Below are 25,173 nucleotides of genomic sequence, written 5' to 3'. Positions count from 1 at the left end.
TAAGGATAAGGGGTAAGCCATTTAGGACTGAGATGAGGAGAAACTTCTTCACTCGGAGAGTTGTTAACCTGTGGAATTCCCTACCGCAGAGAGTTGTTGATACCAGTTCATTGGATATATTCAACAGGGAGTTATATATGGCCCTTATGGCTAAAGGGATCAAGGGGTATGGAGAGAAAGCAGGAAAGGGGTACTGAAGTGAATGATCAGCCATGATCTTATTGATTGGTGGTGCAGGCTCGAAGGGCCAAATGGCCTACTCCTGCACCTATTTTATATGTTTCTATGTTTCTACTAGCAAACCCCCCCTTGAAGATATTAGTCCCGGCTCCATTGAGGTGCAAACCATCTGGCTTGTATAGGTCCTACCTCCCCCAGAAGCGGTCCCAATGCCTCAGGAAACTAAAGCCCTCCCTACTGCACCATCTCTCCAGCTACATATTCATCTGTTCTATCCTCCTATTTCTGTACTCACTCGCTTGTGGTACTGGGATTAATCCAGAGATTACTACCTTTTGAGATCCTGCTTTTTAATCTCTCTCCTAGCTCCCTAAACTCTACCTGCAAGATCTCAACCCTCTTCTTACCTATATCATTGGTACCAATGTGGACCACAACCTCTGGCTGTTCACCCTCTCCCCCCAGAATGCCATGCAGCCGCTCAGTTACATCCTTGACCCTGGCACCAGGGAGGCAACATACCATCTTGGGGTCACGTCTGCGGCCGCAGAAACACCTGTCTGCTCCCCTGACTATCAAATAGCTCTTCCATTCTTCTTCCTCCCCCCCTCTGTGCAGCTGAGCCACCTGTGATGCGTGGACTTGGCTCTGGCTGCACTCCCCAGAGCCACCATCGCTCCCACCGGTACTCAGGACATCATCATAATAGGCGGTCCTTCGAAACGAGGATGACTTGCTTCTACGCTAAAAAAAGGACAAGTTCACAGGTGTTTCAATGAAGGACCCGAACTACATCCTGAAGGATGGAAGATGCCTGTGCGTGAATTTTTTTAACGTGGGGTGGCCGTTGCACACCAGCCACCACATGGGCTTGACAGAGCTAGGTCTTGGTCCAGTGGCAAGGATTACCCAAGACAACTGGAGACCAGCTCTGCTGCACCGACCTAGAGCGCACATGTACCGCAGTGTGGGCTGGTCCGTGCTGCCCCTGGGCTCCTTTGCCCGGACCTTGCCATTCCTGCATATGCTCCATTCACCGACCTGGACCTTGATGAGGTCACTCTACACAGCCGTCGCTCTCCTGCACCAGCTCGCGCTGTTCCTTGAAATGACCTCCACGCTGCCCATGGCCGCCACTCACCGCTCCCTTTATGGCCCAGACCTGCCACAGATGTTCCCTCGGAGGTCGGAGCCTCCACGCTGCCCACAGCCACTGCCCGCCGCCGGCCCCCCCCCCCCCAATGGCTCTGACCTCTGCCGAACAGAGTAGCGGTTAGAGAGCGAGGTGGACTCGGGACTCCTACACTACCTGCCTAGTCCTCCTCTTCTGTCCGGCGGTCACCCAATCCCTATCTGCCTGCATACTCTTAGGCTGTGGGGTGACTGCCTCTAGAAACTTGCTATCTATATTGCAGTGGTATGTACCACTGCAGGGAGCAGCGTGTGCTGCTGCAGGAGGGCGACGGCTACGAAACCAGGTCGTTGATTGCAGCGCGGGCAGGCACAGCAGGAGGGGTGAAAGAGCGGCAAGAGTCCGGAGAGGGAAGTGACCGCGGCCCAGGAGAGGCGTGAATCTGGGGCCCAGAAGAGGCGAGGGTCCAGGGGCAGCACGGGCCAGCCCACACTGCGATATGTGTGCGTGCTCGGTCAGTGCAGCTGGGCTGGTCTCCATTTAGTCTTGGGTAATCCTGGCCACTGGACCAAGACCTAGCTGTGTCAAGCCCGTGTGGTGGCTGGTGTGCAACGGCCACCACACGTTAAAAAAAAAACCCAAGCACAGGCATCTTCCACCTTGCACGATGTAGTTCGGGATCTGTAATATTAGGTCCTTCAGTGAAACACCTGTGAACTCATCCCTTTTTGGTGTGGAAGCAAGTCATCCTCGCTTAGAGGGACTGCCTATGATGATGATCTATGTTGCCCTCAGTCTCACGGATGCACCGCGGTGACTCCTGCCGCCACTCAAGCTCCAAAACACGGAGCTCGAGTTGGTGCAGCTGGAGACACCTCCTGCACACGTGGTTGTTCCAGCTGCGCGAAGCATCCAGGAAATTCCCACATGCCACAGGATGCGCAATCCACGGAACTGAGCTGCCCTGCCATCCCTCTAGTTAGACTCAGAACTATCAAGTAGAACCTCTAAGTTCGAAACTTTAGCAAAACACACCCAGCCGCTACTCAGCAAACAGCCAATTTAATTAACTGGTTCTCCTTAGACAATAAAGATCACATATATTTAATTGCAGTTCCTAACCTACAACAATGCTAAAGGTTTCCTAAAGAAAAGAAAAAGAAAAAATACTCACCAATCCATCAGCCAATCACTTACCTGCTTGGCTGTGACGTCACACTTCGATTTCGATTTTTTTTTTTTACTTTCTGCCCCTGCTACAGCTGACCACCTCCCGACTGCCGCTGCTCCAAGCTGTCGCCGCCCTTTATACTCCTGCGCCCGCTCCACTCTCGCGATGCTGACCTCCTCCCGACTGCCGCTGCTCCAAGCTGCCACTGCCCTTTATACTCCTGTGCCCGCTCTGCTCTCGCAATGCTGGCTTCCTCCTGACTACAGTCTTGCCCTTTAATATATTTTCCCAGTCCACTTTAACCAATTCTGCCTTAATACCATTGTAATTACCTTTATTTAAGTTCAAGACACTAGATTGAGACCTAGCTTTCTCACCCTCAAACTGAATTTGAAATTCTACTATGCTATGATCACTCTTTCCAAGAGGATCCTTCACTACGAGATCATTAATTAATCCAAACTCTAAAATAGTCTGCTCCCTGGTTGGTTTCACAACGTATTGTTCCAAGAAACCATCCTGCATACACTCCATGAGCTGTGCCTCAAGGCTACCTTTGCCAATTTGATTTGTCCAATCAATATGAAGATTAAAATTGCCCGTGATTATTGACGTACCTTTCTTACAAGCCTCCATTATCTCTTGATTTATACTCTGTCCTACAGTGTGGCTACTGTTTGGATGTCTGTAGACCACTCTCACCAGTGACTTCATTCCTTTATTATTTCGTATCTCCACCCAAACTGGTTCTACATCTTGATCTTTTGAACCAACATCATTTCTCACTACTACACTGATCTCATCCCTTATTAGAGCTGCCCCACCTCCTTTTCCTTTCTGCCTAACCTTACGAAATGACAGATACCCCTGAATATTCAGTTCCCAGCCTTGGTCATCTTACAACCACGTCTCGGTGCGGAGGAGCTGCGAGAGATCGTGGAGCAGCATGATCGGGGCCCAGGAGAGGCGTGAGTCCGGGGCCCAGAAGAGGCAAGGGCCCAGAGACAGCACAAGTCCGCCTACACTGCGATATGCATGCGCACTAGATCTGTGCAGCAGAGCTGGTCTCCACTTGTCTTGGTTAATCCTTGCACTGGACCATGACCTAGCTCTGTCAAGCCTGTGTGGTGACTGGTGTGCAATGGCCACCACACGTTAAAAAAATCCGCGCACAGGCATCTTCCACCCTTCATCATGTAGTTCAGGACCTGGTATATTAGGTCCTTCATTGAAACGCCTGTGATCACCAACATTTGGGAGTCCCTGGCCAAAGTGGAAGAAGTGCATCCGGGAGGGTGCTGAGCATCTCGAGTCTCATCGCCAAGAGCATGCAGAAATCAAGCGCAGGCAGTGGAAAGAGTGTGCAGCAAACCAGTCCCACCCACCCCTTCCCTCAACGACTATCTGTCCCATCTGTGACAGGGACTGTGGTTCTCGTATTGGACTGTTCAGCCACCTAAGGACTCATTTTTAGAGTGGAAGCAAGTCTTCCTCGATTCCGAGGGACTGCCTATGATGAACACATCCCTTTTTGGCATGGAAGCCTATGATGATGATGTCTGTAACATTAGGGACAATTATAAAGTGTTGACCCTCATCTGCCAAGTCAACTTTTTATATGTTTTGTTAGCAAGTGAGCTTGCTTTGTTGTTTGTTTTAGTTTCAACAACTACTTGAATTGATATAATGCCTTTAACATAGTAAAATATTCTAAGGCATTTCACAAGAACATTATCAAACAAAATTTGACACTGAGCCACATAAGGAGATATTACAACAGGTGACCTAAAATTTGGTCAAATAGGTAGGTTTTAAGAAGAGAGAGGTAGAGAGCTGAAGAGGTTTCAGGAGGGAATTCCAAAATTTAAGGCCTAGGCATCTGAAGGCACAGGTGCCAATTATGGAGCAATGAAAATCGGGGATGCAAAAGAGGCCAGAATTGGAGGAGATTACAGAGAAAGGGAACCGTCCAAGCCATGGAGGTTACAACCTATGGATTTAGTGAACTTACTGTAGATTAGCATGTTGATTTGGCATGCTGACAGAGCAGCTCTAAGAATTCAGCCAGTTTTAATTGGGTCAAGAATTTGTCCACACAAGTTAGGACTGAAACATCATTTGCACTGTGTTAATGTTCACGGTTATTATCTCTCTCATGCAGAGTAATTTTGGGAGACAGTTAATTGTTTACTTTGGTGCAAGGACCCAAACCAAACCAATGACTTAGAGCATTGGATAGCCAAATGGAAAATTGAACAGATCGTACACTGTTACTATTGTGCAGGGGAAAAGATAAGTGATGAGCATAGGAACATTCTGACCATTCTGTGCTGCTTCCAGGGAATCTTTCAATTAGTTTCCAATTGACAACATATTCAAGGCCTTCACATGGAATGGTTTTCACACACTTACTAAATATTACAGCCTAGACATAACTTCAGCACACAACACCTTTTACAGATCAGCCCTGATAACTGATGTTATAGCTCCTATATACTAAGGAGGAGCACCATGCCTCCTTCCCTAAATCTGTAGTACTTGATATGCTTCTACACTATTGCAAGATGCAGAATGAATCTTGTATCTTGTGTCTACCTATGGCGACCTTCATTCTTTGAACAGTATGCATACGAAAATGTTGCACACAAAAAGACCAGCTGGTCAAAGAAGCCTGTCCCACATTCATGATGCCTGGAGCGTCATGACTAGACTCTTCCTCCACCCCAGCAGCCATGTAATCTCCTGGGAGAGGCACAAACATAACAGAAAAAGAAACCCAGTGCCAAAAAGAGGGTAAAATTTGGAAAATTCTTCTCCAACCCCCTCAGGTGATTGAAATCAATCCAGGAGACCGCATTTACCATGCTTACATCAACTGTTAAGTTGCTTATCTTTTATAAGATGTGATTTCTTCCCCAGCCAAAAACAACCAGTTCAGTTCCTTTTGAAGGTGTGCAGAGAGTCAGCATTAGTTGAAAGCATATTCCAAAGATCACTTCTCTGGGAAAAGAAAAACCTCCTATCATCTAGCCTCTTCCTACTCTTGTATAGATTAAATACATAATGTAAAAACAGTAAATGCTAAAAATACTTAGTAGGTCAGGTAGCATCTGTAGAGAAACATAGTTAACGTTTCAGGTTGATGACCTTTCGTCAGAATTGGAAAAGGTTAGAGATATAACAGGTTTTAAGCAAGTGCAGAGGCAGGGAAAGAGGGGAGGGGAGGAAAGTACAAAAGGGAAGATCTGTGATATGTGGAATGCAGGAGAGATTAAATGACAAAAGGTATGATTGTACAAAGCAAAAGGAGATGGTAATGGGATAAGTAAAGAAACAAAATATGGGTCTAGAAGTGGTGTAAATGGGAATAGCAGACTCACCAACAGCTGCCGCCTGGAAAAAATGGGGACAGAGGTTATGATCTGAAATTGTTGAACTCGACCTCGAGTCCAGAAGGCTGTAAAGTACCTAATTGAAAGTCTAGGTGCTATTCCTCAAGCTTACATTGAGCTTCATTGGAACTGTGTAAGAGGCCGAGGTCAGAGTGGAAGTGGAAGGGAGTGGGAGGGAATTAAAGAGACAGTCAAGCCTGAACGGAGGTGTTACGCAAAACGATCACCCAATCTGCACTTAATATAGAGGAGACCGCATCATGATCACTGAATACAGTATACTAAATTGCAAGAAGTACAAATAAATCGCTGTTTCACCTGGAAGGAGTGTTTGGGGCCCTGGTCGGTAGGAAGGGAGGAGGTAAAAAGGCAGGTGTTGCATTTCCTGCGTTTGCACGATACGATGCCGTGGGAAGGGGAGGGGGTATTGAGGAGTGGACCAGGGTGTTGCAGAGGGAATGATCCCTTCGGAATGCTGAAAGGGGAGGGGAGGCAAAGATGAGTTTGGTGGTGGGATCACGCTGGAGGTGGCAGAAATGGCAGAGGATGACCTGTTCAATGTGAAGGCTGGTGGGGTTAAAGGTGAGGACAAGGGGAACCCTATCATGGTTCTGGGAGGGAGAGGAAGGGGTGAAAGCAAAAGTGCGGGAAATGGAACGGACACGGTCGAGGGCCCAGTCAACCATTGTAGAGGGGAATCCTCGCTTGAGGAAAAAGGAGGACATATCAGAAGCACTAGTATGGAAGGTGGCACCTTTAAAACAGATGCGACGGAGAAACTGGGAGAATGGAACAGAGTCCTTGCAGGAAGCAGTGCAGAAGGAAGTATAGTCGAGGTAACTGTGGGCTCAGAGGGCTTATAGTGGATGTTGGACTCCTGGTCCGGCCCAATCTGTTAAACTGAACTAATCTATCAATAGGTAAACAATCCAGCCCTTCATTATTTTAAATACTACTATCAGAACGCCTCTATGTCTATGCTGCTCTAAAGTAAATAGACCCAGCTTTGTAAGCCTACCTGAGCAACGAAGGTTCTTTAAGCTAGGAATGTTCTGCTGACTCTCCTCTGAACCTTTTCCAAGGACACTCTGTGTGTCCCCCATATACCATGATTCCAGCTTTCAGTACCTGCATGGATAAAGCATATTGGGGCTTTGTGCTAAGTGGTTGGTTAGTTTCAATTTATCTTCATGTTCGAACAAACTGGCTCAAAGGTATAATCCTAGAACTTTATAGACATAGGTGTAGGATTTCTTTGGTCTGTATGGGCCCAAATCTCCCCAAGAGTTGCTCTGTTTTTTTTGGAGTAAGAAGCTTTTTTGGAGTAGCTTAAAAATCACAAATTTCCCCATTTAATTTGCTCCAATGTAAGTCAGTTAGTTAGCTTTTTTTCTAGTTTAGTTTGTTCTCTCCAAAAGTGGGCGTGACAAGCCACTTACACCTCTTCTGGCCATAGAAGCAAATTTGGACAGCTGAAAGTTACTCCAAACTAACTTAGGCCAGTGTATGTGGCCATTTTTTTAGGCACAGAAAAACCTTACCTACATTTAAGAGATCAGTGCAGGTAGCCAGAGATAGAATTGCATTGAGGGGGGTGGGCAGGGGGGGGGAAGGTGTGTTAGAGGATTCCAAAGCACTAAAGACCTTCACAACATCAGCACAACATTACAACATCTTCAGCACAACAGCTGCACAACTTCATCACAAAAAAATAAAAGATAAATCAGCTACAGAAAATAGAGCAGTCCTACCTTGCCGACTGCAGAACGCACCAGCAAGCCCTCCCGCCAGGGCTAGGGGTTGCAGGCACGCATGACTGTAGGGGTGAGGAATTTTTACTTTTTACAGTTGACCCTAAATGGTGCGTGGTCCTAATGGGGGATGATTCAGTTTTGATGCAAAATATCTTTTATTGTAAATTTTACAGTGCACTTCAACGATATCAACAACAGCCACAACAAGAAAGAATGTCTGCACCCATCCCTCACCCACATCTCGGGGAAAGTGCACTTCCTTATAGGGTCGGTGATGGTGGTGGGGGGGGTTGGGGGCCCGGCTTGGGTCTGACCGATGGCCGGTGCGTGGAGTGAAGTGGGAGTGGCATTTGAGTCTCCAGCCTTTGTGTCCTTATTGCAGAAGCCAGCTCCCTCATGGCATCTGCCATCATCTGCACAGCCTCTGAAATGCCCGCCCTGACTTCCCGTCTTAGTGCAGAGATTTTACCCGACAGTGTCACGACCTCATCACGCACCCCACTGACGGCCGCCGCGAGTGATTTTGAGGGCATTGGTCTTCTCACCCAATGAAACAACCTGATTAACCTCTGCTGAAGGCTGCCTCTTAGGAGAGACTGGTCGGCTTCTCCTTCCCCTCGCCGTGGGTCTGCCTAGTGGCACCCCTCCAGTGCGAGGCGCAGGCTGGGATGGTGGGGGACTGGGTGTCCCAAGATGCATTTCCCAACCGCCATTTGGACCCGCGACCTTGGAAGGTGTGAACCCAAGGAAGCTTGCCGAGGAGCTAATGGAGGGTTCTGGCAGTGTGATGCCCTGCGATAGGTCCTGATCCATATCGCGGTCAGCATATTCCTGAGCACACATTTCCATGGACCCCTCCTCCCCCCACCCGTCTTGGTCTGGAGTGCATGCATCTGGATTCTCAGGATCTTGAGGAGTGTCGTCTTCTTCTGCAAAAGACAACACAACAGTCAAATGGTTAGCAGCACAGGAGGGGGCAGGATGGGTGGCATGAGTATTCTCATGCGTAGCAGGCCAGTCAGCAGGTTGATTTGCAGGGCCACTATGCATTTTAATGACTCGCCCTCACCCACGCATGTGGGTCCAGCTTGTGCAGAGCTGATTTTGTTTTTCTGCCGGTGCAAGTCAGCAAGGCAGCTACCCTCTGTTCCAGGGGTGTCAGTTGGTGGAGATTTGGCGGATATCCTCCTGTTCTAGTTCTCTCCCTCTTGTGGGCTAATTTCTTATGCAAAGATGAAAATATTAATTGTCAGACATGGTGCACTTTTGATGGGTGGGACACATACAGATGCTCACATTTTCCACTGCAATTCAATTTAAAGATGAAGATATTACTTACACTCACTACTTGACCAACGTCCTGCCATTTCTTCTTGCACTGGCTTCCAGATCTTGCGGAGTTGACCCCAGCGGAGAATTCTTCTGCACCGAAGGTCCATCTTTTTCTCATTTCCTTGGGTGAGACCTTTGACGGACCACTGTTGTTGATATCCAGCTCCAGCCATTTCTCCTCAATTCTAGTCACTAATTTCTCCACTTCCTCATGGAGGAAATTTTTTGCTTCATCTTGCGCCGTTCGTTTATTGCACTCAAACACAGGTAATGTTCAAAGATCATACTTACACCTCTCTTACACCTATCCAGCATTCCTTGCCACTCCCTCAGCCACACAAAAATCAATACTCAGACCTCACCTTTATATATGCTCCATAGCCACTTATTCGGAGGATGCTCTCCCTTTAATTGGCCGATTGCCAAGCTTCCTGTTACACTGCGCATGCACGCAAACTGAACCGCCTATTGCGCATGCGTGCACGCTTAAACGGTCATGCGTGCCCCTGCCGGCACTACACAACACACTGGGCCCAAGCCCTGCCCCCCCTGCCGACCATGCTGAGCAAGAGCAGCCGAAGCTCTGCCCCCTCCCCGGCTCTACTGCACGATGTCGATGGATCCGGACGATGAGGGAGCGACCAAATTCAAAGGTAGATATTTGGCGCTTTTTTCCCCCCAGGAAGTCGGCGCACCACATCAAAATACGCCGCTCTTAAGCGGCTGGAGAAATTTGGGGCCTATAAATGTAAGTTGTTGTTGAAATGACACAGGGTAAACGTTATGGCATTTTTATGTGTATTTAGAGCTAAACTCCTGTACTATGTGGAGGATACTTATTTGAAAAAGGAAGAAGATCCCACATTGTGTGGAATCTATATTTTACTATAAAACATTTAATATGCAATCTTTTTTTTTGTACTGTGAATTTTAGGAATTCAGGAAAGTTTTGAAAAGCTGACTGCTTCCACATCCAATCTGCAAAAAACACTTTTCAGAAGTTCTTTATATGAGCATATAGGATCAGAAACTGACATTACAGAGCGAGGCATGATGGACAAGGTGTGGCAACTGTGTGTCCTTATTTGGATCATTTCATTTTGTAATATTTTAGATACAATCAGAAAATAGCTTTTAAATATTGATATAAAATAATGCATTGGTAAATGCATATTGAAATATGTAATCAGCTTTCTTTTTTATCTTTGTAAAATGATATTTGTGAAATAGCATTTATAATCAAATGGTTGCTTGAATTTTTGCTGATAAATACATTAATGTGTTTGTAACTATCTGTTCATTCCCACCCACTCTGAAAAAGCAGCAATATACTTTAACAAATCCTAACACAAAACCATTTGAAAGTTATTATTATCTGTTGGATTTTATACGTATGTAATATATACTAGTGGATCTCATGCAAAGTAAGTGAGTATGCTGTTTTATAACTTAACTCCAACAGTAACTCTTGGTAGCTCTTCTCCTCCCTGCCTCCTCTCCATCCCCCTGCTTGGAGATTGTTTTTTTCTAATTCTAATTCCCTTACCCTGATTAAGCACTCATCACTTATCGTGGGTGCTATAATTGCTTCATTCCTTTGAATGGAGGAACAGTTGGAGGAAGAGGAGCAGCAGCAGTCTCACCAACCAGGACAAGCAGCAGGTGGGCCTTTTAGAAGACATCAGGTGAAGGTATCTGCTCTTACAAGGCCTTACCCAGCCCATAGGGTCTATAGGTGAAGAGTTGGTTTCCTGGGTATCTCTGAGGAGTACTGCATCAGGAGACTGTGCTTCTCCAAGCAGGCTGTTGCTGGTCTATGCAAGTTCCTGCAGCAGCATCTGCTGCCTTCTGGACCATGAGGCCATGCTTTACCAGTGGCTGTCAAAATTACCGCCCTTAGACTTTTTCCACCTTGGGCTCCTTCCAAGTTGCTAAAGAGGAGATAATCCGTATCTCTTAGTCTACAATGCACAGCTGCATCAAGCTGGTCACCAGTGCCTGTCTTGCCAGAGGAAACCAGTACATTACTGTCATGTATTCAACTATCATTGTAACCCATGTATAAGCTGACCTAAGTTGTACACCTTGAGAACATTGACCACAAGGGGGTGAACTTGTGAGAGACACTCCTAACCTGGACTTTCAGGTATAAAAGGGGAAGCTCCACCCACCTTCATCACTTGAGGTCTTGGTAATAAAGGTAGCTGGTCACACAGTGACCTTCTCTCAAGTAAGGGCCTCATGTGCATTTATACTATATAGTAAGGACATATCTTTGGCGATGAGAAACTGGGATTTAAACCACGCGAGCATGGCCACTAGCAGCACAGAAGAGAGATACTGTGTTGGTGATGATAGGGACAACTTTATTGAGAGACTACAGCAAAGTTTTGTCACTAAAGAATGGTTGGGACAGGATTCGGCCGACTAACGCAGGGCTCATCTCCTGACGGTTTGTGGATCCAGAACGTACTCCCTGATGAAGGATCTTCTAGCGCCAGAGAAGCCGGCGGACAAGACGTTCGAAGAGCTCAGTAAGTTGATCGGGGAACACCTTAAACCGGCGAGCAGCATGCACATGGCGAGACACTGGTTTTACATGCACCGGCGGCGAGAAGGGCAAAGCGTTCCAGACTTCGTGGCAGACCTCCGGCGACTGGCAAGCCTATGTAAGTTCCCACATGCATGCAGGGCGGAGATACTGTGAGACTTTTTTATTGAGGGCATCGGGCACGCTGGGGTTTTCAGGAAACTGATTGAGACCAAAGACTTAACCTTGGAAGCGGCGGCTCTGATAGCCCAGACATTTATCTCAGGGGAGGAAGAGACCACAATGATGTATGACAAAAATCTTGGCTCAAATGCGGCAAACGACCAGGGAGTCAACATTGTTAATGCGGCACACAGTTCTTTAGGCAGACAAGGGGAATCGGACATGCCTCAGCATGTAGTCGAACCCAAAGGGGGAATTCAACAGAGACATTGGCTAGCTGAACGGCGATTCATGCCATCGCAATGGACAATGCGGCCAGTAATGGGGCCATCAGCACCTGTTAATGGCGAGCTTAAGGACAGTTACAGAGACAGTCAGAGACAACTGGTAATGGACCTTTTGTTTCCAACAACGGGAACTGGAGGTGTGGAGGCAAACACCCAGCCAGAGCTTGCAGTTATCAGCAATATACCTGCAGAAACTGCAACATCAGCAGTCACTTGGCGCGTATGTGCAGGAAGCCTGCAGCCAGGTTGATGTACGAGGAGGACTGGCCCGATGTAAGCCCTACGAGGCCAAATGAATACTGGGGGAAATCGCTGGAAGCTGAAGTTCAGCGAGTTCATGTGGAGCACATATACAATTCATATACCAGGACGCCACCGATAATGATGAAAGTGCTCCTCAATGGCATCCCAGTATTAATGAAGCTAGACACGGGGGGGCCAGCCAGTCCCTGATGAGTATCAAACAGTTCGAAAGGTTGTGGGTGCCCAAGGCCAGGAGGCCAAAATTATTGCCGATTGACGCACAGCTACGGACATATATAAAGGAGATCATTCCGGTGCTAGGCAGCGCCACGGTAGGCGTGACCCACAAAGATTTGGAGAACAGGTTGCCGATTTGGAGAACAGGTTGCCAATCTGGATTTTCCCGGGGGACGGTCCCGCACTACTGGGGAGGAATTGGCTTGCTGTCATGAACTGGAAATGGGGCGATGTCAATGCAATTTCTTCTGTGGAGCGAGTATCATGCTCACAGGTCCTGGACAAATTTGACTCATTATTTCAACCCGGAATCGGCACTTTCATGGGGGCCAAGGTAGTGATCCACATAAACCCGGCCGCCAGGCCAGAACACCACAAGGCCAGAGCGGTGCCGTAGGTGATGCGGGAAAAGATAGAATGCGAATTGGACCGCCTGCTGAGGGAAGGCATCATCTCACCAGTCAAATTCAGTGACTGGGCGAGCCCGATCTTGCAGGTGCTCAAGGAGGATGGGTCGGTCGGGATATGTGATGATTACAAGGCGACCATCAATCGGGTGTCACTCCAAGACCAGTACCCGCTACCGAGAGCGGAGGACCTCTTTGCGGCGCTATCCGGTGGAAAACGTTTTTCAAAATTGGACCTGACCTCAGCTTACATGACCCAGGAACTGGCGAGTGAGTCGAAGAAGCTGACCACCATCACGACACACGAGGGGTTGTTTGAGTATAACAGATGTCCGTTCGGGATTCGTTTGGCCGCCGCGATCTTTCAGCGAAATATGGAAAGCCTCCTCAAGTCGATTTCAAGGACGGTGTTTTTTCAAGACAACATCCTCATCAGGGTCGCGATACTGAAGAACACCTCCACAACCTGGAGGAGGTGCTACGCAGCCCGGACCGGGTAGGGCTGCGACTGAAAAAGGCGAAGTGCGTCTTCTTAGCTCCAGAGGTAGAATTCCTGAGGGGGAGGGTTGCAGGAGATGGGATCAGACCTACTGCATCCAAAGTGGAAGTGATCCAGAGAGCACCCAGACCCCGTAACACGACGGAGCTGCGTTCCTGGGGCTCCTGAACTATTTTGGTAACTTTCTTCCCAAATTGAGCACGCTGTTAGAACCGCTACACATGCTCCTACGCAAAGGTTGCGACTGGGTCTGGGGGGACAGCCAGGAAAGGGCTTTTGATAGAGCACTCAATTTGTTATGCTCCAACAAACTGTTAACATTTCTGACCCATGTAAGAAACTTGTTTTAACGTGCGATGCGTTGTCCTATGGGGTCAGGTGTGTGTTGCAGCATGTTAATGCCAAGGGTCAGTTACAGCCGGTAGCTTATGCCTCCAGAAGTCTGTCCCAGGCAGAAAGGGGCTATGGGATGGTAGAAAAGGAAGCGCTAGCATGTGTATATGCAGTAAAAAAAATGTACCAGTATCTGTTTGGCAGGAAATTTGAGCTGGAGACAGATCACAAACCCCTAACATCCCTTTTGGCCGGCAGCAAGGCCATAAATGCGAATGCATCGGCCCGCATACAGAGGTGGGCACTCACGTTAGCCGCCTATGACTATACAATTCGGCACAGACCGGGCACTGAAAACTGCGCCGATGCACTCAGCAGGCTCCCACTAGCCACCACTGAAGGGGCAACTGAGCATGATGCTGAGATGGTCATGGCTGTTGAAGCTTTCGAAAGCGAAGGCTCACCTGTGACAACCCATCAGTTTAAAGTCTGGACAAATAAAGACCCGTTACAGTCTTTAGTTAAGAAATGTGTCCTGAATGGTGACTGGGCAGCCACGTTAGGGGCATGCCCTGAGGAATTTAAACCATTTCATAGGCGCAAGGATGAACTCTCGATTCAGGCTGATTGCCTACTGTGGGGAAACCGAGTAGTCATGTTCCAGATGGGCAGCGAGGTGTTTATCAGAGAACTTCACAATGAGCACCCGGGCATTGTCATGATGAAGGCAATTGCCAGGTGACACGTTTGGTTGCCAGGGATAGATGCAGACCTGGAACTTTGTGTTCGCAGGTGCAACACATGTGCTCAGCTGAGCAACGCATCCTGGGAAGCCCCCCTTAGCCCCTGGCCCGCCAAGCCATGGTCACGCATCCATGTGGACTATGCAGGTCTTTTCATGGGAAAAATGTTTTTGGTTGTAGTAGACGTCTACCCCAAATGGATTGAGTGTGCCATTTTAAATTCAAGCACATCCTCTGCCATGGTAGAAAGTCTACGGGCAATGTTCGCCGCCCATGGTCTACCGGATGTCTTGGTCAGCGACAATGGCCCGTGCTTCACAAGCACTGAATTCCAGGACTTCATGGCAGGCAATGGAATCAACCACGTCAGAACAGCACCGTTCAAGCCGGCCTCAAATGGCCAGGCGGAACGAGTAGTGCAGATAATCGAACAGGGGATGCTCAGAATCCAAGGGAGTTCCCTACAAAGCAGCTTATCACGCCTCCTGTTGGCAAATAGATCCCGACCACACTCGCTCACAGGAGCTCCACCCACAGAGCTGCTAATGAAAAGGATGCTCAAAACCAGGATATCTCTTATACACCCCACTATGAAAGAAATTGTTGAGAGCAGGCGTCAATCACAATGTGACTACCATGACAGGAATGTGAGGGCATGATATATTGATGTCAATGATCCTGTTTTTGTACTTAATTACGCTGCAGGGCCCAAATGGCTTGCAGGCACTGTGATTGCCAACGAGGGGAATAAGGTTTTGGTAGTTAAACTTACCAATGGACAAATCTGCTGCAAACACGTGGATCAAACAAAAAGGAGGTTCAGCAACCCCATACAAGAAGCAGAGGAAGAACACGACGTAGAACGTAGAGTTTACTCCACCACAGGTGACCAAACACCGGAACCTAGTGGAGGAGAGCCCAGTCACTGTAGGCAGTCTGGACAGGCCTGAGGCACCGCAAACAACAGACACTCAGACCAGTGCCCAACAACCGGAGCCCCAACTCAGGCGCTCTACAAGGAAGCGTAAACCACCAGAGAGACTTAAACTGTGATCCCAATAAGACTTTGGCGGGGAGTTGATGTCATGTATTCAACTATCATTGTAACCCATGTATAAGCTGACCTAAGTTGTACACTGTGAGAACATTGACCACAAGAGGGTGAACTTGTGGGAGACATTCCTAACCTAGACTTTCAGGTACAAAAGGGGACGCTCCACCCACCTTCACCACTTGAGGTCTTGGTAATAAAGGTAACTGGTCACAGAGTGACCTTCTCTCAAGTATGGGCCTCGTGTGCATTTATACTGTTATAGTAAGGACATATCAATTACCTTCTCAATGGGTGCCAAGATCCAGAATGAGAGAGCTCTGTGATTTTCAGAAGTGGCTGGTTTTCCTCATGTCTAGGGCATAATAGATGGTACTTGTAGCTATCAGGGCACCAGAAGGCAATCCAGGAGCTTTTGTGAACAGAAGAGCTTCCACTCCATCAATGTGCAACTTGTGTGTGATCACCTCAGAAAGAAATTGCAAGTGTGTGCCAGTTTCATTGACAGCTGCCACAAAGACTTCATCTTGCAACACTCATCCATTCCCACACCTTTCCACTCATCCAAGCACGTAAGGGGATAGCTGCTCGAGGACAAGCAGTAAACACTGCAGCTATGGCTGTTGACACCCCCTCCGCAACTCCACCATGTCTAACCAGTTCAAGTATAATGAAAACAATAATACCACCAGGAACATCATAGAGCACACCATAGGCATATTGAAGCAAAAATTCGGTACCTTGATCACTCTAGGGGTCCCGACACTATGGTCCAGACAAAGCATCGTTGTAGTTTGTTGTATTCTGCACAACCTGGCAATGCAAAGATGATTGGAGTTGGAGGAGGCCCAGCAACATAAGAATATAAGGAATAGTTGCAGGAGTAGCCCAAATGGCCCCTCGAGCTTGCTCCGCCATTCAATAAGATCATGGCTGATCATCGACCTCAACGCCACTTTCCCGCCCGACCGCCATATCCCTTGATTCCCCTAGACTCCAAAAATCTATCTATCTCAGCCTTGAATATATTCAGACACTAAGCATCTGCAACCCTCTGGGGCAGAGAATTCCAAAGATTCACAATCCTCTGAGTGAAGAAATTCCTCCTCATCTCTGTCTTAAATGGTCTACTCCTTATCCTGAGACTGTGCCCCCTAGTTCTAGACACTCCAGCCAGGGGCAACAACCTCTCAGCATCTATCCTGTCAATCCCCTTCAGAATCTTGTGTTTCAATGAGATCACCCCTCATTCTTCTAAACTCCAGAGAGTATAGGCCCATTCTACACAATCTTTCATCATAAGACAGCCCTCTCATCCCAATCTCTCATCAATCTAGTGAACCGCCGTTGCACTGCCTCCAAGGCAAGTATATCCTTCCTTTGATAAGGAGACCAAAACTGCATAGCACTCCAGGTGTGGTATCACCAAGGCCCTGTAAAATTGTAGCAAGACTTCCATACTCTTATACTTCAACCCCCTTGCAATAAAGGACAACATGCCATTTGCCTTCCTTATTTCTTGTTGTACCTGTATGCTAGCTTTCTGTGTTTCTTGCACAAGGATACCCAAATCTCTCTGAACACCAACATTTAAAAGTTTCTCACCATTTGAAAAATATTCTGTTTTTCTATTCTTCCGACCAAAGTGAATAAGCTCACATTTCCCTACATTATACTCCATCTGCCACCTTACTGCCCACTCACTTAGTCTATATCCTTTGGCAGACGCTTTGTGTTCTCCTCACCACTTACTGTCCCACCTAGCTATGTATCATCAGCAAACATGGATACATTACACTCTGTCCCTTCATCTAGGTAAATAGCTGAGGTCCCAGCACTGATCCTTGCAGTACCTCACGAGTTACAGCCTGCCAATCTTATAAAAACCCGTTTATCCCTATGCTCTGTTTTCTGTCTGTTAACCAATCCTCTATCCATGCTAATGCATTACCTCCAATCCCATAGCCCTTATCTTGTGTAATAACCTCTTATGTGGCACTTTATTGAATGCCTTTTGGAAATCCAAAGATATTACATCCACTGGTTCCCCTTTATCTACCCTGCTAGTTACATCATCAAAAAACTCTAATAAATTTGTCAAACACAATTTCCTTTTCACAAAACCATGTTGACTCTGAATAATCCTGTTATGATTCTCTAAATGTCCTGATACCATTTCCTTAACAATGAATTCCAGCATTTTCCCAACGACTGATATCAGGCTAACTGGCCTGTGGTTTACTGTTTTCTCTCTCTCTACTTTCTTGAATAGCGGTGTTACATTTTCTAACTTCCAATCCGCTGGGACCGTTCTAGAAGCTAGGGAATTTTGAAAGTTCAAAATCAATGCATCCACTATCTCTGCAGCCACCTCTTTTACAACCCGAGGATGTAGGCTGTCGGGACCAGGGGACTTGTTGGCTTTTAGTCATAGAAACGTAGAAAATAGGTACAGGTGTAGGCCATTCGGCCCTTTGAGCCTGCACCACCATTCAATATGAACACGACTGATCTCGCACTTCAGTACCCCATTACTGCTTTCTTTCCATACCCCTTGATCCCTTTAGCCGTAAGGGCCACATCTAACTCGCTTTTCAATATATCTAACGAACTAGCCTCAACAACTTTCTGTGGTAGAGAATTCCACATGCTCACAACTCTGAGTGAAGAAGTTTCTCCTCATCTCGGTCCTAAATGGCTTACCCCGTATCCTTAGACTGTGACCCCTGGTTCTGGACTTCCCCAACATCAGGAACATTCTTCCTGCATCTAACCTGTCCAATCCCATCAGAATTTTATATGTTTCTATGAGATCCCATCTCATTCTTCTAAATTTCATTGAATATAAGCCTCGTCGATCCAGTCTTTCTTCATATTTCAGTCCTGTCATCCCGGGAATCAGTCTGGTGAACCTTCGCTGCACTCCCTCAATAGCAAGAATATCCTTCCTCAGATTAGGAGACCAAAACTGTACACAATATTCAAGGTGTGGCCTCACCAAGGCCCTGTACAACTGTAGTAAAACCTCACTGCTCCTACACTCAAATCCTCTCGCTATGAAGGCTAACATGCCATTTGCCTTCTTCACCGCCTGCTGTACCTGTATGCCAACTTTCAATGACTGATGTACCATGACACCCAGGTCTCGTTGCATCTCCCCTTTTACTAATCTAGCACCATTCAGATAATCTGCTTTCCTGTTTTTACCACCAAAGTAGATAATCTCACATTTGTCTATATTATACCGCATCTGCCATGCACTCACTCACCTAACCTATCCAAGTCACCCTGCAGCCTCTTAGCATCCTCCTCACAGCTCATACTGCCACCCAGCTTAGTGTCATCTGCAAACCTAGAGATATTACATTCAATTCCTTCATCTAAATCATTAATATATATTGTAAATAGCTGGGGGCCCAGCACTGAATCTTGCGGTACCCCACTAGTCACTGCCTGCCATTCTAAAAAGGACCCGTTTATTCCCATTCTTTTCTTCCTGTCTGCCAACCAACCAACCAGTTCTCTATCCACGTCGGTACAATACCCCCAATACCATGTGCTTTAATTTTGTACACTAATCTCTTGTGTGGGACCTTGTCAAAAGCCTTTTGAAAGTCTAAATACACCACATCCACTGGATCCCCCTTGTCCACTCTACTAGTTACATCCTCAAAAAATTCTAGAAGATTTGTCAAGCATGATTTCCCTTTCATAAATCCATGCTGACTTGGACCGATCCTGTACTGCTTTCCAAATACGCTGCTATTACATCTTTAATAATTGATTCCAACATTTTCCCCACCACCGATATCAGGTTGACCAGTCTCTAATTCCGTGTTTTCTCTTTCCCTCCTTTTTTAAAAAGTGGGGTTACATTAGCTACCCTCCAATCCATAGGAACTGATCCAGAGTCTATAGAATGTTGGAAAATGACCACCAATGCATCCACTATTTCTAGGCCACTTCCTTAAGTACTCTGGGATGCAGACTATCAGGGGATTTATCGGCCTTCAATCCCATCAATTTTCCTAACACAATTTGCTGGCTAATAAGGATTTCCTTTAGTTCCCCCTTCTCGCTAGACCCTCCGTCCCCTGGTATTTCCGGAAGGTTATTTGTGTCTTCCTTAATGAAGACAGAACCAAAGTATTTGTTCAATTGTTCTGCCATTTCTTTATTCCCCATTGTAAATCCACCTGATTCTGACTGTAAGGGACCTACATTTGTCTTCACTAATCTTTTTCTCTTCATGTATCTGTAGAAGCTTTTGCGGTCAGTTTTTATGTTCCCTGCAAGGTTACTCTCATATTCTATTTTCCCCCTCCTAATTAAACTCTCTATCCTCCTCTGCTGAGTTCAAAATTTCACCCAGTCCTCAGGTTTGCTGCTTTTTGGCCAATTTATATGCCTCTTCCTTGGATTTAACACTATCCCTAAGCCACGGTTGAGCCACTTTCCCCGTTTTATTTTTACGCCAGACAGGGATGTGCAATTGTTGAAGTTCATCCATGTGATCTTTAAATGTCTGCCATTGCCTATCCACCATCAACCCTTTAAGTATCATTCGCCAGTCTATCCTAGCCAAATCACGTCTCACTGTCTAAGTTACCATTCAGGACTGTAGTCTCTGAATTAACTGTGTCACTCTCCAGCTTAATGAAGAATTCTACCATATTATGGTCACTCTTCCCCAAGGGGCCTCGCACAACAAGATTGCTAATTAATCCTCTCTCATTACACAACACCCAGTCTAGGATGGCCAGCTCTCTAGTTGGTTCCTCGACAAAATGGTCTAGAAAACCATCCCTTATACACTCCAGGAAATCCTACTCCACTGTATTGCTACCAGTTTGTTTAGCTCAATCTATATGTAGATTAAAGTCACCCATAATAACTGCTGTACCTTTGTTGCACACATCCCTAATTTCCTGTTTGATGCCATCCCCAACCTCACTATGACTGTTTGGTGGTCTGTACACAACTCCCACTAGCGTTTTCTGCCCTTTGGGGTTCCACAGCTGTCCCCATACAGATTCCACCTCATCCACGCTAATGTCCTTCCTTATTATTGCGTTAATCTCCTCTTTAACCAGCAACGCTACTCCACTTCCTTTTACTTTCAGTCTATCTTTCCTGAATATTGAATACCCTTGGATGTTGAGTTCCCAGCCTTGGTCACCCTGGAGCCATGTCTCCATAATGCCAATTAGATCATATTTGTTAATAGCTGCCTGCGCAGTTAATTCATCCACCTTATTACGAATGCTCCTCACATTGAGACACAGAGCCTTCAGGCTTGTTTTTTTAACACTCTTTGTCCTTTTAAAATTATGTTGTTATGTTGTATGTTGTAAGGATTTTTGCCTTTGATTTTTCTGCCCTCCACTATTACTTTTCTCCTTTATACCTTTTGCTTCTGACCCTATTTTACTTCTCTCTGTCTCCCTGCATAGGTTCCCATCCCCCTGCCCTATTAGTTTAAATCCTCCCCAACAGCACTAGCAAGCACTCCCCCCTAGGACATTGGTTCCAGTCCTGCCCAGATGCAGACCGTCGGGTTTGTACTGGCCCCACCTCTCCAGAATCGATTCAAACGTTCCAGAAATTTGAATCCCTCCCTCTTGCACCATGCCTCAAGCCACATATTCATTTTAACTAACCTGCTATTTCTACTCTGACTAGCATGTGGCACGGGTAGCAATCCTGAGATTACTACCTTTGAGGTCCTACTTTTTAATTTAACTCCTAGCTCCCTAAATTCAGCTTGTAGCACCTCATCCCGCTTTTTACCTATATCGTTGGTACCTATAAGCACCACAACAACTGGCTGTTCGCCCGCCCCTCCTGAATGACCTGCAGCCGCTCCGAGACATCCTTGACCCTTGCTCCAGGGAGTCCCTTTAGTTTCTCAAGTACTTTTTCTCTACTTATATTAATTAAATTAAGTTCCTTACTAACCTGTCCTTACTATACAGTACAAATGCACACGAGGCACATACTTGAAAGAAGGTCACTCTGTGACCAGTAACCTTTATTAGCCAGCACTGAAGTGCAGAAGGTGGGTGGAGCTTCCCCTTTTATACCTGAAAGTCCAGGTTAGGAGTGTCTCCCACAAGTTCACCACCTAGTGGTCGGTGTTCTCACGGTGTACAACGTAGGTCAGTTTATACATGGGTTACAATTACAGTTGAATACATGACGTCACCTCGCCCCCCAAAGTCTTATTGGGATCACAGGTTGAGTTTCTCTGGTGGTTTACGCTCTTGAGTTGGGGCTCCGGTTGTTGGGCGCTGGCCTGAGTGTCTGCGGTTTGCGGTGCCTCAGGCCTGTCCGGACTGACCACAGTGACTGGGCTCTCCTCCACTTGGTTCCGGTGTTCGGTCACCTATGGTAGAGTGAACTCTACATCATGTTCTTCCTCTGCTTCTTCTATGGGGTTGCTGAATCTCCTTTTTGTTTGATCCACGTGTTTGCGGTAGATTTGTCTATTGGTAAGTTTAACTACCAGAATCCTATTCCCACCTTTAGCAATCAAAATACCTCTTTCAATTACCCTTTGGCGATCCGCTGTGGGCGCCCTCGTCTGACGTCCAATATGAAATTAATGTTGGCCTCCATGTTTCACTCGTTTGCAATTGGTTCCCAGTTATCTCCGGAGCCTGGAAGTTCTGGGATCGAAGTGCTGGAAACCGACACCTTCAAGCTGCATTGTTTCCAAACACTTTCATGGTGGGGTGTATAAGGGATAACCTGATTTTGAGCGTACTTTTCATTAGCAGCTCTGCGGGTGGAACCCCTTTGAGTGAGTGTGGTCGGGATCTATTGGCCAACAGGAGGCGTGATAAACGGCTGTGTAGGGAACCCCCTTGGATTCTGAGCATCCCCTGTTTGATTACCTGCACTGCTCGTTCCACCTGGCCATTTGAGGCTGGCTTGAACGGTGCCGTTCTGACATGGTTGATACCATTTCCTGCCATGAAGTCCTGGAATTCAATGCTTGTAAAGCACGGGCCATTGTTGCTGACCAAGACGTCCGGTAGACCTTGGGTAGCGAACATTGCCGTAGACTTTCTACCGTGGCAGAGGATGTACTTGAATTGAGAATGTCACACTCGATCCATTTGGAGTAGGCGTCTACTACAGCCAAAAGCATTTATCCCATGAAAGGACCTGCATAGTCCACATGGATGTGTGACCATGGCTTGGCGGGCCAGGACCACCAAGGGGCTAAGGGGGGCTTCCCTGGGTGCATTGCCCAGCTGGGCACACGCGTTGCACCTGCGAACACAAAGTTCCAGGTCTGCATCTATCCCTGGCCACCAAACGTGTGACCTGGCAATTGCCTTCATCATGACAATGCCCGGGTGCTCATTGTGGAGTTCTCTGATGAACACCTCTCTGCCCATCTGGGGCATGACTACTCGGTTTCCCCATAGTAGCCAATCGGCCTGAATCGAGAGTTCATCCTTGCACCTGTGAAATGGTTTAAATTCCTCATGGCATGCCCCGTACATGGCTGCCCAGTCCCCATTCAGGACACATTTCTTGACTAAAGACCGTAGCGGGTCTCTATTTGTCCAGACTTTGATCTGACGGACTGTCATGGGTGAGCCTTCGCTTTCGAAAGCTTCAACAGCCATGATGATCTCAGCAGCATGCTCGGTTGTCCCCTCGGTGGTGGCTAGTGGGAGCCTACTGAGTGCATCGGCGCAGTTTTCAGTGCCCGGTCTGTGCCGAATTATATAGTCATAGGCGGCTAACGTGAGTGCCCACCTCTGTATGCGGGCCGACGCATTTGCATTTATGGCCTTGTTGTCAGCCAAAAGGGACGTTAGGGGTTTGTGATCTGTCTCCAGCTCAAATTTCCTGCCAAACAGGTACTGGTGCATTTTTTTTTTACTGCATATACACATGCAAGCGCTTCTTTTTCTACCATCCCGAAGCCCCTTTCTGTCTGGGGCAGACTTCTGGAGGCATAAATTACTGGCTGTAACTGACCCTTGGCATTAACATGCTGCAACACACACCCGACCCCATAGGACGACGCATCGCACATTAAAACAAGTTTCTTACATGGGTCATATAGCGTTAACAGATTGTTAGATCATGCAATTTGTTATGCTCCATCAAAAGCCCTTTCCTGGCTTCCCCCCAGACCCAATTGCGACCTTTGCATAGGAGCACGTGTAGTGGTTCTAACAGCGTGCTCAATTTGGGAAGAAAATTACCAAAATAGTTCAGGAGCCCCAGCAACGAAGGGAACTCCGTCGGGTTAAGCGGTCTGGGTGCTCTCTGGATCGCTTCCGTTTTGGACGCAGCAGGTCTGATCCTGTCTGCTGCTACCCTCATCCCCAGGAATTCTACCTCTGGAGCTAGGAAGACGCACTTCACCTTTTTCAGTCGCAGCCCTACCCGGTCCAGTCTGCGTAGCACCTCCTCCAGGTTGTGCAGGTGTTCTTCAGTATCGCAACCCGTGATGAGGATGTCATCTTGAAAAACCATCGTCCTTGGAATCGACTTGAGGAAGCTTTCCATGTTTCGTTGAAAGATTGCGGCGGCTGAGCGAATCCCGAACGGACATCTGTCAACCCAGACACCCGATTGATGGTGGCCCTGTAATCACCACATATCCTGACCGACCCATCCGCCTTGAGCACAATCGGGCTCGCCCAGTCACTGAATTCGACTGGCGAGATGATGCCTTCCCTCAGCAGGCGGTCCAATTCACCTTCTATCTTTTCCCGCATCACGTTCGACACCGCTCTGGCCTTGTGGTGTACTGGCCTGGCGTCCGGGTTTATGTGAATTATTACCTTGGTCCCCATGAAAGTGCCAATGCTGGGTTGAAATAGTGTGTCAAATTTGTCCAGGACCTGTGAGCATGATATTCGCTCCACAGAAGAAATTGCATTGACATCGCCCCATTTCCAGTTCATGACAGCAAGCCAACTCCTCCCCAGCAGTGTGGGACCATCCCCCGGGACAATCCAGAGTGGCAACCTGTTCTCCGAATCTTTGTGGGTCATGCCTACCGTGGTGCTGCCTAGCACCAGAATGATCTCCTTTATATATGTCCGTAGCTGTGCGTCAATTGGCACTAATTTTGGCCTCCTGGCCTTGGACGCCCACAACTTGTCGAACTGTTTGATACTCATCAGGGACTGGCTCGCCCCCGTGTCTAGCTCCATTGATACTGGGATGCCATTGAGGAGCACTTTCATCATTATCGGTGACGTCCTGGTATATGAACTGTATACGTGCTCCACATGAACTCGCTGAACTTTACCTTCCAGCGATTTTCCCTAGCGTCCATTTGGCCTCGTAGAACTTACATCGGGCCCGTCCTCCTCGTACATCAACCTGGCTGCAGGCTTCCTGCACATACGCGCCAAGTGACCGCTGACGTTGCAGTTTCTGCAGGTATATTACTGATACCTGCAAGCTCTGGCTGTGTGTTTGCCTCCACACCTCCAACATGAGCCGTTTTTGGAAACAAAAGGTCCATTACCAGTCGATCGTCTCTGACTGTCTCTGTAACTGTCCTTAAGCGCACTATTGACAGGTGTTGATGGGCCCATTACTGGCCGCATTGTCCCTTGCGATGGCATGAATCGCCGTTCAGCTAGCCATTGTCTCTGTTGAATTCCCCCTTTGGGTTCGACTACATGCTCGGGCATGTCCGATTGCCCCTGTCTGCCT

General features: G+C 47.4%; 1 protein-coding gene across 2 annotated transcripts in view; it reads left to right on the top strand.

The window, feature by feature from the left end:
• Nucleotides 1-25,173, top strand: part of LOC139265691 (exocyst complex component 1-like) — a 222,386-nt gene that overhangs the window by 123,972 nt on the left and 73,241 nt on the right. For both annotated transcript variants that reach the window (XM_070882938.1, XM_070882937.1), the window contains exon 10: nucleotides 9,896-10,023. In XM_070882938.1, the coding sequence (XP_070739039.1) occupies nucleotides 9,896-10,023 (128 nt within the window). The remainder of the gene's footprint in view (nucleotides 1-9,895; nucleotides 10,024-25,173) is intronic.

The sequence above is a fragment of the Pristiophorus japonicus genome, chromosome 6 (assembly GCF_044704955.1).
Source record: "Pristiophorus japonicus isolate sPriJap1 chromosome 6, sPriJap1.hap1, whole genome shotgun sequence".
NCBI lineage: Eukaryota > Metazoa > Chordata > Chondrichthyes > Pristiophoridae > Pristiophorus > Pristiophorus japonicus.
Note: the sequence above shows the minus strand (reverse complement) of the source record. Positions and strands in the feature narration are given on the sequence as shown.